Consider the following 16,236-nt stretch of genomic DNA (forward strand, 5'->3'; position numbering starts at 1 on the left):
TGTTTGGAAATGCCCAGAGCTGTGCCAGCCCAGCCACCTGTGAACGAACATACTCTGGGAGTGATGGACACAAATAAACACAGATGTGCACGTACAAACACACACACACACACACACACACTCACATGTACTTCCACTCAGTATAATCAAGAGGCAGGGATAGTATAAAGTAACTCAATCCCGCTCTAAAACAGTTCTCCCTCCTATGGTACTTCTCCAAAACTACACACAAACCTGTCTTTGACAGCCAAGTCAATTAGTTTAACACACACACACACATCATATATATATATATATATATATATATATATATATATATATATATATATATATATATATATATATATATATATATATATATATATATGTAGACAGAAAGCTTATGAAACCCAGTGCAACTTTATCTGGCCATGCAGTGCCACTCAAAATGTAGCCTGACAAAAGAGCGGGAAATGCTGCATTCCTCCAGAGATGGGCTGGGTAACTGTGGAGACAGGGCAGGTTACTATGGAACCTGATCCTCAAAGGGGGGTCTGGGGCCAAATAAGCATAGCCTAATGGTTATAATGGGGGTTAAGGGCACAGTAATGACACCGATGATGAAGGGATGAAAGAGAGGAACATGGCTGAGAAAGAATGGGAGTGTGTCAAAGAGAGAACAGCTGTCCATCACAGATAAACATGGTGGGTGTGTGAGCTCAGCACATCCTGAAAAATCAACCACTGTGCCGCAATTCTAATTTATAAAAGGAGTCGTGTAAACAAAACGAAGAAATGTGATTTTAATCCAAACACTCATGACAGAACGGAAGAAAGAAAGGCAAAAACTGTGGAAAAGAAGGAAAAAAGCAGAGTGAAGTATGAAAGGATAGAAAAATAAAGAGAGAAAACACCATTAGTCAGGATGCAAAGCTGTGTTTTATGGTTGTATTTATTAAACTGAAATGGAGGAGGAGGGAGGAGTAACCGAGCATTCCCTCAGCAAATGAAAGGCGTTCCTGTCAGGCCATTTCATAAATAGCCATTGTTCTCCCACAGCTGTGTCTATTTAAATCTGTGTCTACAGGTGCAAACTGCAGCTGGTTTGAACCCAAACGCCATAAATTGTGATCATTATTTAATATTTTTAGTATAAGCTCCAGAATCCCGTGTTATTAAATGTTTTGTAGGAGAAATTTTCAGCAGAGAACTCAGGAATGGTAATAGTTTGTAAAGTGTTAACACTCACACATTCAGTCTAAGTCATGTTAGCCGTGTGATAGCAGCACTGTTAGCTGCTTTTCTGTGTCTGTGATTCAGACTGAAGCCTCTCAACAGCTGCTTGACAGTTTTACACCATCACATTCTCCAAAGGATGAATTACAACAGTTTGGTCAAAACCTGAGTTTTTCTGCTTTTTTTTTTATTTTTGGAAATAATGCAATAATGATGTGAAAGTTAGTATAGTTGCCTGGAAAGAGTCCCAACTCTTTATCTTATAGGTTTAAGTTATCAAACAAACCACAGTTTACTTCTTAGGGTTGCACCAGAGTTTGAATGAGTGTTAGCATTGCTCCAAACGAACCGCTACGTCGCCTCATGCATGCTCGGAATCAAGATTTAATGCAATCTCTATCTTTAGTGTCTATATTTATTGAATCTATGGAAGCAGACCAGGGTTTGTTTAAACCAGACCAAATGGTACCAGTGTGAATGTGCCCTTGCTCTACATTTTTTCCATCATCAACCTAAAACCATTTTCTTTCACCAACAGAGTAAAAAGTTTAAATGCATCTCATACTGAAGTGTCCAGATGATATACTTTATATATTAGTATGAGTTGTATGAACATTTCATGGCAATTTTTATTCATAAAAGTGCACTGAGTGGCCTCAGAGAACTACTAGGTGTTGCAGTGAAGGTGCAAACAGATTCCAAAACACAGTCAAAACTAATAGTGAAACCTAATTTAAAGCCTCATTAATTCTCACAGCTAGATAAAAACTAATCTAAACAACTCAGATTGTTTTCCCTTTCCTTGTTGGAGTCATTTGAACAGAAAAAAGTTTGTTATAGATTTGATTTACAGACTAACTGCTGAAAACATGGAAAAATGAGGCAATTAGAAGCAGAGAGGCTGTGCAATATGTTAATACAGTATTAACTCATAGGTTGCCAAAAACATCTTTTGAAGTTTCTGTATAAAGTAGATTTGGCCAGGTATGTTCAACAAAACATTCCCAAAATGTGCTCAGAGTGCGCACTTCAGAGACGTTCCAATAACCCGGCTAAATCAGCCCTCCACGTCTACAACAAGCTGGGGTCCTCATAGCTGAACCAAAACGCCGGTAACATGGGACTCCCTGCAATAGCTAGCTGCCAATGAGTTAAGCTTGAAAATGTTTGGCTTAACTAAGTTTATATAAAGAGTAACTGCTTTAGTTAAAAATACTCCCATCATATTCATCATAATTACTTAATGGACTGCACATTTTGAGTGGTATTCCAGTTAGCTAATCAATTAAAGTCCATTCTAGTTAATGCTCTGATTTTGGTGCTCCTTCTGGGGACTCCCTTGTTCTGCAGGGGGACTTCAATGCTCACGTGGGCAATGACAGTGAAACCTGGAGGGGAGTGATTGGGAGCCATGGTCCCTCCCCTCTGGACCCCCTCTGGACCTCCTCTGAATGGTGTTTTGTTGTTGGACTTCTGTGCTCATCATGGATTGTCCATAACAAACACCATGTTCAAACGTAACAGTCTCCATATGTGGTAAAGAGGGTGGTGGAGCTGTCAACTGATTACCACTTGGTGGTGAGATGGCTCGGATGGTGGGGGAGGAAGCTGGTCAGATCTGGCAGGCCCAAACGTGTTGTGAGGGTCTGGCTGAGTCCCCTGTCAGAGTGAGCTTCAACTCCCACCTTCAGCAGAGCTTCAACAATGTCCCGAGTGAGGCGTGGGACATTGAGAACGAGTGGGCTGTATTTCGTGCCTCTATTGCTGAGGCAGCCAGCCGGAGCTGTGGCTGTAAGGTCGTTGGTGCCTGTCGTGGCGGTAATCCCAGGACTCGTTGGTGGACACCAGCAGTGAGGGATGCCGTCAAACTGAAGGAGGAGTCCTATCGGGCCTTCTTGGCCTGTGGGAGTCAGCTGATGGGTACCGACAGGCTAAGCGGCATGCAGCTTCGGCTGTCGCCAAGGCAAAAACTCGGGCATGGGAGGAGTTTGGCGAGGCAATGGAGAAAGACTTCTGAACGGCTTTGAGGCAATTCTGGTCCACCATCTGGCAGCTCAGGAGGGGGAAGCAGTGCTCCATCAATACTGTGTACAGTGGAGGTGGGGAGCTGCTGACCTCAACTTGGGACGTTGTGGGTCGGTGGAAGGAATACTTGAAGACCTCCTCAGTCCTACCAACACGTCTTCCGGTGAGGAAGCAGAGCTGGGGGACTCAGGGGTGGACTCTCCTATCTCTGGGGCTGAACTTGCTGAGGTGGTTAAAAAGCCTATTGGTGGCAAGACCCTGCAGGTGGAAGAGATCCACCCAGAGTTCCTTAGGGATCTGGATGATGTGGGGCTGTCCTGGCTGACACGCCTCTGCAGCATTGCGTGGACATCGGGGACAGTGCCTCTGGACTGGCAGACTGGGGTGGTAGTCCTCCTTTTTAGGAAGGGGATCGGAGGGTGTGTTCCAATTACAGGGGAATCACACTCCTCAGCCTCCCTGGTAAGGTCTATTCAGGGGTCCTGGAGAGGAGGGTCTGTCGGATAGTCTAATGTCAGATTGAGGAGGAGCAGTGTGGTTTTTGTCCTGGTCGCACAGGACAGGTCGCACCCCGTTGTATGAGCTGTCCAAGGGGCTCAGGGTAGAGCCGTTGCTCCTCCGCATCGAGAGGAGCCAGTTGAGGTGGATCGGGCATCTGGTCAGGATGCCTCCTGGACGCCTCCCTGGTGAGGTGTTCTGGGCATGTACCTCTGGGAGGAGACCCTGGGGAAGACCCAGGACACGCTGGAGGGATTATATCTCTCGGCTGGCCTGGGAATGCCTTGGGAGTTGGCAAATGTGGCTGGGGCGAGTGAAGTCTGGGCTTCCCTGCTTAGGCTGCTGCCCCCAGGACCCGACCCTGGATAAGTGGCAGAAAATGGATGGATGAATGGCTCAGATTTTGTGTGTCTAAAAAACACTATGCGTTAACTTTCCTTTAATTAACTTCCCAAATTAAATTTCCACTTGTGCTTAAAAAGCTTGCCAAATGGATGATATTCGCATCACATGTATTTCTATTTTTAGCACAATGCTAACAGTAAGCCAGAGGTAAATACTTGTGAAGAGTACCTGCTGACCCTCAGCTTTAGCACCATCATTTAAGCTTCAGGCACCACTGAGTGCATCCTGGCTGCAGACTGAGTTGAAGATTTACAGATTAGTTTTGGAAGTTGGCTTAGAACAGTAACCCAATATCCCTGTTAATCAATGCTAGGGGTAGTGAGCTTTGTGTGAGCCTGATGGAAACTTTGTTTAAGCTTCACACAGAGAAAGAGAGAGAGAGAGAGAGAGAGAGAAAGAGAGAGAAAGAGAGAGAGAGAGAGAAGGAGGGAGCTGGTTCACGGGAAAACAGAAACCATCACAGTCCTCCTCTAAGCAGGAACACCCAAACAGTTGCACTCCCTTTCTGGAATCTGACCACGAAAACATTTAAGAATACAGAGAATTCAGTAAAACCAAACATCTATCAGACTCTGTGGTTATGCTGATTTTCCCCATGCATCTGTCTTGTTTTACTAAGTGAAACATAAGCCTTAAAAGAGCCACCCTTTAACCTGCTGGTATTAGTATTCCTGTTCAGACATGGTCCAAACCTTGGCAGTCTGTAAAAAGCAACAAACAGCCTAATTACACGTGTATACCTTAAAACTATTTCCCATAAAGCAATCCATTAGAGAACTAGATTCACATGATTGTGGTTGTGATTTCTGTCTTTCTTGTGTTCATGTGTGAGCAGTGAGGTGTGTGTGTGTGTGTGTGTGTGTGTGTGTGTGATGGCCTGCACTGCACAGGCCAAATGTTTAAACTAGATGTAACCACAGCATCTGGTTTAAATAAACCTAAGCCAACCTCTCTGTGGTTTGGGGAAGGATGGTACCGATCGTCAGCTGACTTCGGATGGAGGTCAGCGCTATTTGAACTCCCAACACAATTTAAAGGTTGCTTTTTAAACGTGTCACTGGAAAAACGGATTGAGGCCGTTATGCAATGCTTCAACACATATGAAGAAGGTATGTGTGTGAAATAAATTAAATGCGGCGGCACATAACTAAAAAGAGGAATAAAGTGTCTTTATTAGCACAGCCCACAGCCACTAAAAGCTGAGGCGCTTTGCTGTGTCAGGCTGGAGATTGAGAAAGACGCTTGCACGTGCTCTCACGAACACAGCTGGATTTTACATCAGCTTCCACCGTCATTACCCAAACTGTGAAAAACAAATGCCAGACGCTACTTGTGTGTGTGTGTGTGTGTGTGTGTGTGTGTGTGTGTCTGATGGATGTGAGGGAACTGAACCTCTGCTGCGTGTGACTTATCACTAAAAGCTTCAACTACTGGTACTGCATTTTTCTGTTTATGGCTTGAAAATGGAGGGGAACAAAATGTTGAGTCATGGTGAGATTTATAAAATTTAGAGGTAATTTTATTACTGTAAATGGATAAAACTTAATATTTAACCTTTTAAAACCTGAGGTTCAACAATTTGGTGGTGCAGATGATGACCTTGTCTGAACAACATGAACTAAAAGCTCTTGAGTTTTATTCCCGATTACTTTATTTTGCAGAAAAAAAAGTTGCGTTACACTGAGCACCGTGTCTTTGGTTGCTTTTTTAGTTTTCCTTCAATGACATTTTTATTGAGTTTTAGGACTTAGATCTTCAAGCAGACATTAAAAGTAAGAATAAATACATACAATTACAGCTCAGAAAAAAAACAAATGAAAAAAATCTTACAAAATCAAATAAAAAGCTAATCTAAACAAGACTGATTCTGCTTCTGATTGTACAGATTGGACATCTGTGCTGGTGTTTATGGTCACAAAATAAAAGAAGGTGGATTTAGAGAAATACATTTGTGCAAACATATGCAGGTCCACACATGAATAAATTGTCTCTGGATAAACACGTGCACATACATATCCATGCCTACAAGGAAATGGTGCGTGATCTAGATTACGAAAGATTACGAATCAAGCTCCCATTACGATGGGTGCTTGATTCAGTTGTAGGATAGTTAAATAAAGAAGGGTATCCATATCTTGTCATGTGTGTGTCTGATTCTCAGTATAGTGGCAGATCTTTTCAAGTTTTGGACATGACAGAATGTAAAGAAGCTAGTGGATGTGAGTGGGCGTCTGGCCAGATGAGAGGTAAAGGACAGCGCATGCTGCTTTGGAAAGGGAAGAGTTAATTTTCCTCTCCGATGGTCCCAAACAGAGCGAGCAAAGGGTTTGGTGGATTTTCAGTATCAGTGTTTGTGGGCAGGGTTTGAAAAACCTCTGTTCATAACTTTGTTAAATTAAACAGGTCAATACATATGTATTAAGGAGACCTCGTCTGTGGTAGTACAGGTCAGGGGATATCCAGGACAACCTCGCCGAGAACCTTTGGGTTCTGTGGAAATTCTAGATTAAAAGTTGAATCCCACGTTTCAAGATCCCTTTCCAAGGTAGTTCTGATTTTCTCATATATCTCTATTTTGTCTTTTAGCTTTATAAAAACTTGAGAAATTAAACTTTCCCCAGACGACTGTAACTTCAAAACCATGGCGCACTTCTGATCCAGCGAACATTCAGAAAGTAAGCACCTTAGCTCATCCTGTCAACCTTGACAGAAAATCATTTTCTATTCGATCTAAGTTGGATGGTTTTCGACCTCAATCTGATCAATCGGATAAAAACATTCTTGTTTCCCCTCTGATAGTTTCTGTGATGCACAATCTTTCTGTGTGGTTGAATCACGTGAAGGTAACGTGAAGTGTTTAAAAAAAAAGACTTGAAAACTGGCAGCAGCAAATCAGAAGACATTTTTGTTGTAAACTGATTCCTAAAACTGTAGATGCTCATGAGGCCTGAGAATTAGCTCAGGCCAGCTATCTGGTTCATTTAAGAAAGATGGATTCATATTACACATTTCATATGTCAAAAAAAGTGTTTGTTTTTCTTTTCTTTTTTAGGCGAGCCTGAACATTTTTAACTTTGAGTTGTGTACCACCTTCATTTATTCTTCACGAATAACATACTGTCCTGCGATATTTAAACAGCTTAATCTCACCAGTGTACCCTTTATTATAGGGGTTTTTCCATTACATTTCACAAAACTAAATGTCACAATAAAAAAACGCTAATGGAAACACCTACATTTCGAAAAATATCTCAAATATCGCTAAAAGGTTTTTACGCTCTTATGAGGTGGTTTTTCAGACGTTTCAATACATAAGTATATTGAAAAAGTGTAATGGAAATACTTTTTTCACATTTACGTGTCCCCGAACATGGCATGGAGGGTCGTGACCAGTTCATTTCCGGTAAAGATGACGTGATGTGGAATAAACAACAACAAATTTTAGAGTTTTAGAAAAGAAAATCAAGAAGAAAAGCTTTGAAGAGCAAAAGCAAATTCATAAAAAAACCCAGAAATAACGCTACATGGCTACCCTGCATAAGCCGCAATTCTCATAAAATCTCGTGAGAGGAATGAGATTTTACGTGACTTGAGGCTATTGCAGTACACACTGTTCGATGTAAACACCCGCAAATCCCAAATGTTTGTAAAAACCTACAAATATTGCTTTTATTTTGCAAAATAATTTAATGGAAACGCAGCCTATGATCCCAAAAGTACTGAAATAAACCCTGTGGTTACAGAAAAATGCTCATTTCACTTTGGGTATGCAATTTTTGAACAGAGGCCAAAAATATGCACAGGACTCAAAATGGTTAAGAAGTCTTTTCTTAGATGTAAAAATATATATTTCAAGTACATTTCTGTAGATTTAACAGTGATGCGTTTGCTGTCACACTGTAAGGCTTTCACCTTACACATCATAAAAACTTAACTTCCATTAGCCACTTCCCAATTCTGCTAGAACTGTCCTAAAACTCCTGCTCATACTCAAAGTAAACGGAGAGCTGTTCTGGACCCATATGGATTAAATGCTTGATTGTGGTCCCTTTGAAGGCGAACACTTGAAACTTTTTTCCTCAGACAGAAGTAACTGAGACAGAGTAACAGATGTTTGAAGGCAAGGAATGAATAAAAAGTTATGTCTGGACATTTCTTTTGTAAACACATGCTTGGATGTGACTAGGAAAACGCGAACAGACCAGAGTTAGACGCCAGACAAAATCCCAGTCCAAATTTCTACAAAAGCTGTCCTGGTGCTCTCCAGAAACAGCTTCAAGCAACAACAGCATCAGTCTGGAAGAGCAGATTTTGTTTTGGTTTGGACTGTGCCACATTTTTAACCTCAGAAACCTTTAAACCTTAAAAAAAAAAAAAAAAAAAAAAAAACCACCAAGAACACAATTTACATTGCTGACACGTGAGCAAACAGATGACACACAAAGGACTCGCTGCAGCCATGCGGCTATACACGAGTCTTTGATGCATCAGCCTTCAACAATCTCATTAACAGCTAGCTCAGTGTCCACATCTGAAAAAGGGCATAGACTTTAACAGTTCAGTCTTCAGTCAAAACTTTCAGCAACTTCAAGTAAGATGCCAATCTAAAGCTATTCTGACAGGATTAGTTTTTATCTAGGGGTCAATTGTTACATATAATACTGTGGAGTTAATCCCATGTGAATCGGCCATGTCGGTACTTATGAAGTAATAATTTCCTTACAAACTACCAACTATATTTTGCTGAACTCAAGATCCTCTAATAATACTGATCCAGTGCAAACAGATGTCTTTTTGGCTGAAATGGGCGGGATCTGAAATGGGGATCATTAAATGATGGGCCTGTTTGTTTCCTGAACACATTTTTTTTCTGTTTTGGCCAAAAATAGAGGCTGTATTGGAGTGTTTTGACAGCTTTCTTGGTCACTGACAAATCTGCCGGGCACAAATGGTAGATCACATCATGCATTACAACTTGCGGCAAGAATATTTTACTGTTTCGGTAAGACTTGCTTTTGTACCAGCAGCTTAGCCTGCATCATATCATTCAGGTTCGTTTTCAGACTTTGATTATTCCATGGAAATAAGCTACAGAAAAAACAGATGCAGGCGGATATCTTATTATGTATTTATTATATTTCTTATATTTTATTATGTTCATATTTATATTTTATTACATGTAGTCCCCAGGTAAAACTAATCCTGTCAGAATAGGTTTTTTAAGACAACTGGCTATGTCAGAAATTTTTAAAGAGAATAAGATGAAAGATCAACCACAATATCCGTTACTAGAAAATCTGTAGGAATATATTCAAGAAATGATCTCTTATATAAGATATATATATAAAAGATATGTGTATATATATATATATATATATATATATATATATATATATATATATATATATATATATATATATATATATATATATCTTTTATATATATATCTTATATAAGAGATCATTTCTTGAATATATTCCTACAGATTTTCTAGTAACGGATATTGTGGTTGATCTTTCATCTTATTCTCTTTAAAAATTTCTCTGTAGGAATATATTCAAGAAATGATCTCTTATATAAGATATATATATAAAAGATATGTGTATATATATATATATATATATATATATATATATATATATATATATATATATATATATATATATATATATATATATATATATATATCACAAGGAATAATAATCACAAGTTGAATAATAATGCAGCATTGAAGGAGTTAAGTAGATCTTTAGACTTTTGTGGATTTTAGCCAAACCAATGAAAACCCAAGACATCACCTTGCAGCCTTTCGATGTCCACACACTGTAACAATTAAATAATGAATTCAAACTCATTGGTTTAACTCTAGTATGTTCCACTGGCAAATTACAAAGAAAACCTTTTTAAACATCACCTAACTTAATCAGCTTGTAACCGCTCAGATTATATTATCCCCAGTGAAGGCAGTGTCCACAGCAAAGAAGAAAACTGCTACTTTTCCTGACACTGGATTGCAGCGGTCAGAGCATAATTCCTTCTGAATGGAGAAGCGTGTCTTAATTTTAAATGTGTGCAAGCATCCAGATCTGGAAGCATATGGCTAACCAAGCTGTCAGAAGTGAACATCAATCCTATGCGCTAATGTTGCTGGAATCCCAATTATGGCAACTTGTTGTTTTATGCGTGCGAGGGCAGATTAAACTTCAAAGATGGGTTTGGATTTTCTTCAAGTCTATTAATACTCGCATGTCGCACATGTACAGCATTCAGACGGAGCGTTGGGAGATGCACTAATGATTCCTGTCTATACTGACTGGGAGGAGATCTCTTTCTCAGTAAGCCATAAGACAAGAGTCATTCGTTTAACAAGATTTAGCTTTTTGACTCACAGTCCAAGCTAAGCTAATTTTTTAAATAGCTTAAATATAGCAGGACTTCAACTTGCTTTTAACTTTGCAGGAACGTTTTCAATGTTTTCGTTATAAATACATTCAAACTGTTCTTTTTAAGACAAGGACTGGATATTTGCTTTTCAGGAAGTTAATGTTTTGAGTGACTGCTGGTCTGACTGAGAACCTGTGGAAATGATGTCCACTAAGTCCAGCAGCAATAAAGAACAAGCTGCTTTATTATTCACTCTAAGGAATAAAAAGGACCACTAAGTTTAATATAAACAACAAACCAAACTGAAACGACTGAGACTGAACTTGAGCTTAAAGAGGAAATAAATGAAAGTGAAAGTCACAAACGCCTATTTTCTGCTCAATAGAAAAACCACTATTTAAATTTCCTACAATAAATACTCTGCACAACTTTACCCTGACATAACCTCTAAATTAACGCTGGCTCCAGTGTCATTTGCTAGTACATTCATGGAAAGACATTAAATTCCAATAAACCCACTTTCACCTACAGTAAAGTGGGTTTTTTTTATATGTGTGTGTGATTATTTTCCCCTCCTCTCCCTCTTCCTCAAACCCAACTCTTCGGCTTATTTTCCTGGCGTGTCTGAAAAGCAAAGAAACAGTAGACTGGCAGGGCTATAGATGAAGCAATGGACGGTAGGGGCTTTTTTTTTAATGAGTCTGCATGGATCAAAGAGCTGGGGCAGCACACAAAGACCTGTGTTCAGAGTCCAGAGGAACTGGCTGGTAAATGCAAAGTTCCTACTTAACACAGGCTGCCAGTGAAAGAGGAAAAAAAAAAACTAAAGTAATATTGAAAAAGAGGATTGTTCACCCCTTCCACCTTGGTGCCAGGCACTTCTAAGACCCTGCTGCTTTCATATGAACCTACGGCTTTTTAACTCAACATCTGATTCATCTAAGACAGGCAATTACACAACAGGAAGAGAGCAAAGGACAGAGGAAAGAAAGGAATAAAAAGGCAGACGCTAGCAGGGCCCAGACCCCACCAGAGAAGGGGTAATAGATGAAGCTAAAGACAGACTTTTGATAATAATAGAGGCATTAGAGGGGTGTGAGCTAGTGGGGGAATATTTAGTTATGTAAGGAGCAAAGCCAAGTCGGGCTTGGCCTAGTGCTCAATCTCCATGCTTGTTTGGAGAAATCCTCGGTATTTCCACTGTCAGGACGGACATGTGTTCAGCACATGGCTATCCGAAACATAAGAGCCCCTCCCCTCCTTCCTCTCCTCCATAAACAGAGTCCCACCATGTGTTAGATGATATGCTTGCCTTTGGTTTCACATTCCTTCTCTGAAGAGACCCTCAAAGGTTTGTGCATGCAGCTATGCACACGTACACAAACACACAGCATGCTCACCGGGGGTTTCTCCGAACTACCCAATACATTAACCAACTTCTGTCAACACAAAGTCTAAAAGGAGACCGCAGCGGCGCAGCCTCGCTCAGACGTTGAAGATGCAAATCATATTCAGAGTGACTTAGGAATGCCAGAAACTTGCCTGACAACTGTCTCCCACCAACACAGGAACATAAGACTAAAACCAGCTTTTGATCCAACATTTTAAAACCAGGACGACACATATATTTTCTAAACTTGTAAATCAGGGCGACAAAACCTTGAGAATAAGCATTGTTTAAAATTCTGATACTGATGTGACACTTGGGGATACAGTGCTAATGTGCACCTCTGCATGCTGGGTGGCTGCAGAACATGCACAAGAGAAAATCTTCCTCCAAGTTAAATGCAGCGTATCTCTTCTTGTCCTACTGTCAAGTTAAAATGTCTTCATATACTTTGGATTTGTCATGCAGCCTCAATATTATGCAACAGACAATATGCATAACATCTTATACCTACCTGATAACCTCTGATAATCCTTTGCATGTTTTATTGAGCTTTCTGAAAAATGTAAATGTATGGCGGTACAAAGAAATGTGCAACAACAAGCTGCATAAAGTATCCAACCTTACCCACATAATGATCTGAACATGCCACTGCATAGTGATTTTCTTAACATCTCCCTGTTTTAGCTTTCAACTGCCACATGGGGGCACTGACCAAAATATTGACCAGAATTACCCAGAATCCTTCGGAAAGCTGAGCCAACAAAAATGTGAAAGTAAACAATCATCTGCAAGCTGTGAAACAGGTCTTTAGTCGTGAAACAACAGCTTATCAAAAGAGTGCCTACTGGAGTTAGCTGAACTGGTTCATATAAGACGGATGTAGCCACCATGTCTGACAAGTGAAGCCAATAAAGAAGAGCCTTTAAGGCTTGATAAATCCTCTGGAAGAACTCAGAACTTATTTCTTGTTTTCCAGGCTGGAAAACCAAGAAATAAAGCAACAACAAGAACAAAGCTCAGTTTTTTCATACTTCATGAGAAGCCTCATCCACATGGGGTTGGAATTAATGCAGGGTGTCCTTGTATTTGTGTGCAATATACAATGGGCTTGGTTATTTCATACTACACAAGATGTTTGGTCCATGGCTGGGTGGAGTGGCGCATACTGCGGTGTTTGTGTCTTTGCATAATATGTTGTATTGAGAATGAGAAGAGCAACAAAAACACACTTTCTGGGTATGTTTAAGCGCAATTCAGATTTTTTTTTTTTCCCTAATATGACTCATTTTGGACTTTTTATGACAGTTTGATCAGTTTTGTTTCACATCTGTCCCAGGCCACTTACATTTGAGGTCCTAAGTCAGACTAATTTCCAATCTGTTTTGAAACGATCTCAGTCTGAACAGTCAACTTTTATGTTGTTTAAGTGCGGTAGACAGTACAAAATCTGCATTGGAGGAGGTAGGATATGGTAAGACTGAATTTAAACAGTGGACTTAACATTGTGAGATCATAATTGTTTTAGGCTACGGCGACTACTCCAGAACTGCTACATGCACAACACAGAGTGCAGCATCCATATTTAGCTTTGTAAACACTGTTTAGCATGTTTGACGTTGTGCTTTTCTCTGCACATGCAAGTCATTTCAGAGGCATGTACCGTTGACACTTAAGTGTGATAAAGGTTGCATTGACATGAAATGAACGACCATTAAAAAAAAAAAAAAAAAATTATGGTAAAACATCTGATTTCAGCATTAAGACATGCAGTGTCAACGCAGCCTCTGTCATCAGCTATATGATCTGATTTAAAGTGTTAAATCAATATTTTTTCCCTTCCTCTCATAAATATACTGGTATAGAAATTATTTTATTTAGACAGAAATTAGGTGTGTATTGGCAAGAATCTGGCAATACGATATGTATCACCATATGGGCCAACAATACGATATATTGCAATATAATTGACAAACAAACAAGTCAAAAGTATATAAATGGACAGAAGGAACATAAACACCAGTGTAATGTAGGATCTGCAGAGCCTAAAGATAGACTTCAACATAACAGATACTGTTGCAGGAATATTTTTAGAGTTTTCCTGGATCATTCAGACTCTGGAATCCAGGCTCTTCGTGTTCTTCATATTTTCTAGATTTTTATTAAAACATTCTGTGGAGAATTGTTACTGCTCACCTCCCAGTGGGCTGATCCTGGGCCCACACAGGCACACCAACACATCCAAAAAGGCTCCTCTGGTCACCACACAGCTATTCTGTCTGAAATGAGAGAAGCATGCCTTTGTCTTTGATCTGATACTGAAAACTGATGAGAATCAGCTCAACCTCAGAGAGAGATAAAATAGGTCTTTTAATGTGCCAGGGAAACAGACTTGAACTTTTTAAAATGAAGGGATCTATTTTATTAAAGAAAAAGCTGCTACAATGCTTCTTACCCACTCATTGATTTGGACAGATAACACATCAGCCTGCAGTCACTGATCATCTGCTTTCTATTAAGATCACACAGAATTTTCCTCAGAAACAGGCTTATGTTTGCTACTAAATCAGGTTACTTCAACACTTGGATCTCCAATAATCTAATAGCTGCAAGGCACTTTAGGAGTGTGGTCTATTTGTATGGTAAACAGAGTTTAATTCATGGTCCAATCCAGGTCCCTGAGAAGTTATTATGCATTAAAATATAAATATAAACAGAATAAAAGCATTTATTATCTTATTATCCCGATATTGAATGGACAGTTCAAGGCCTCTTTTAGCTTGACTCTTGAATACTGCACAATATGGTTTCAGAAGCTGAGAGGCCTGAGCACCTACTCTTCAGTCCGAGTCTGCTGTACCTTGGACTTTGTATTGCTTAATTAAGCAAAGTGTTTCCTCTAAAGCACATTTTCTTGATGGCAGAACTTACTGTGCTTGTTCATATGATGTGAAACTTTACAAATGTTAAGATGTGAAGTTGATTCATTAGAATAGGTTTTTATTTAGCAGCGGTCCATCTTCAATAAACCTGAGAGCATAGTTCACAAGTAGCCATGTCCGGGCCAAATTCTCTCTCATTCTGCTGACTTAACACCTTCATACACCTACTCAGAATATTTTGTCCAAATAATTTGCACAGCAATGTTTTTTATGTAAAGTCAACCACGTGATATTTTAACAAAATCTTCTGGTAAATACTTAGTTAATCCATTAAATTCCACTTTGAGAAAACATTGTCCTTTTTCTTCTTAAAAACAGGAAAACTACATCTTTAGTTACAAAATCAGCTAATCACTGATACTGGCACAATCATTTCACTCCACTTAGTCCTAATAATAATGTAGGTCACGTTAAATAAATGTAAATAAACTATTAATCTAAAAAAATTCAATTTGATTTTATTTAACAGAACTAATGACAAAATGCCCATGTATCAGACGGGGACAGTGGAAAGAGGAGAGTATTATACAGTAAGACGGTGTGATTTGGGGGTTAAATGCAACAGCTAATAATGTGTTTTAACTACTAACTTGGACACTAACCCCTAACCCCCTAACCCTAACCCTAATTGATTACTTGTATGAAATGTAAAATAATTAATAAAGTTTAATATCAACAACAGCGTTTGATTACCGTTCCAGAAACTGGGAAGTAAATGGGCAATTTGTTAGCACCAGTTTCTGTGCTTTAGGTTTTTATAACAAACAGAAGACGCAATAATGAAACATGGAATTAAATCCTTAAGAAGTAATTAAATTTCAATATTCTTGTTTATCTTTACCAAAAAGTCACATTGAGGTCAAATAAATGTTTCTCAAAAGAAACTTTGTAGCAGTTGAGCTGCAGTTTACAGTGTGAAACTTAAGCTTCAATAACAACCAAGTCAACGTTAGATGGCAGAAGTGCATGGTAAACTTGCCACTAAAAAGAAAATAAAGATAAGCTAACACAACTAATTCAATTAACTTCCGTGTGTTAGTGATCAAAGTAGCAGACCATTTAGCTGGCTGTCAGCTTGTTATGAAGTTTGTCAACATCCCAACATATATGCCCAGTTGGTCCATGAGATTAAGAAGTTGAGATAGCATTTCAGCCAGCGGGTTACCAGACTGTGTACAATAAGATGGACGGCACTTTCGTCATGTACCCGTAGGTTTGTAAAGAGCTGGACTGAAAAAACAAAAGAGAAGGGCGTCTGTGAGCGTGGGGTGGATGACTGATATCAAATTCCGATCTACCTGTAGCTAAGAGCTAATGAGCTAACCATCTGAATGAGGTAGTGCAGGCTAAAGCTAAGTCATGCTGTTAGCTGGTTAAAAT

General features: G+C 39.4%; 1 protein-coding gene across 1 annotated transcript in view; it reads right to left on the minus strand.

Moving 5' to 3' along the window:
- Window positions 1–16,236, minus strand: part of thada (THADA armadillo repeat containing) — a 142,203-nt gene that overhangs the window by 30,329 nt on the left and 95,638 nt on the right. Inside the window, exon 31 of the mRNA XM_079249231.1 lies at window positions 14,111–14,193. Within this exon, the coding sequence (XP_079105357.1) occupies window positions 14,111–14,193 (83 nt within the window). The remainder of the gene's footprint in view (window positions 1–14,110; window positions 14,194–16,236) is intronic.

The sequence above is a fragment of the Telmatherina bonti genome (genome assembly GCF_933228915.1).
Source record: "Telmatherina bonti genome assembly, chromosome: 11".
Classification (NCBI taxonomy): domain Eukaryota; kingdom Metazoa; phylum Chordata; class Actinopteri; order Atheriniformes; family Telmatherinidae; genus Telmatherina; species Telmatherina bonti.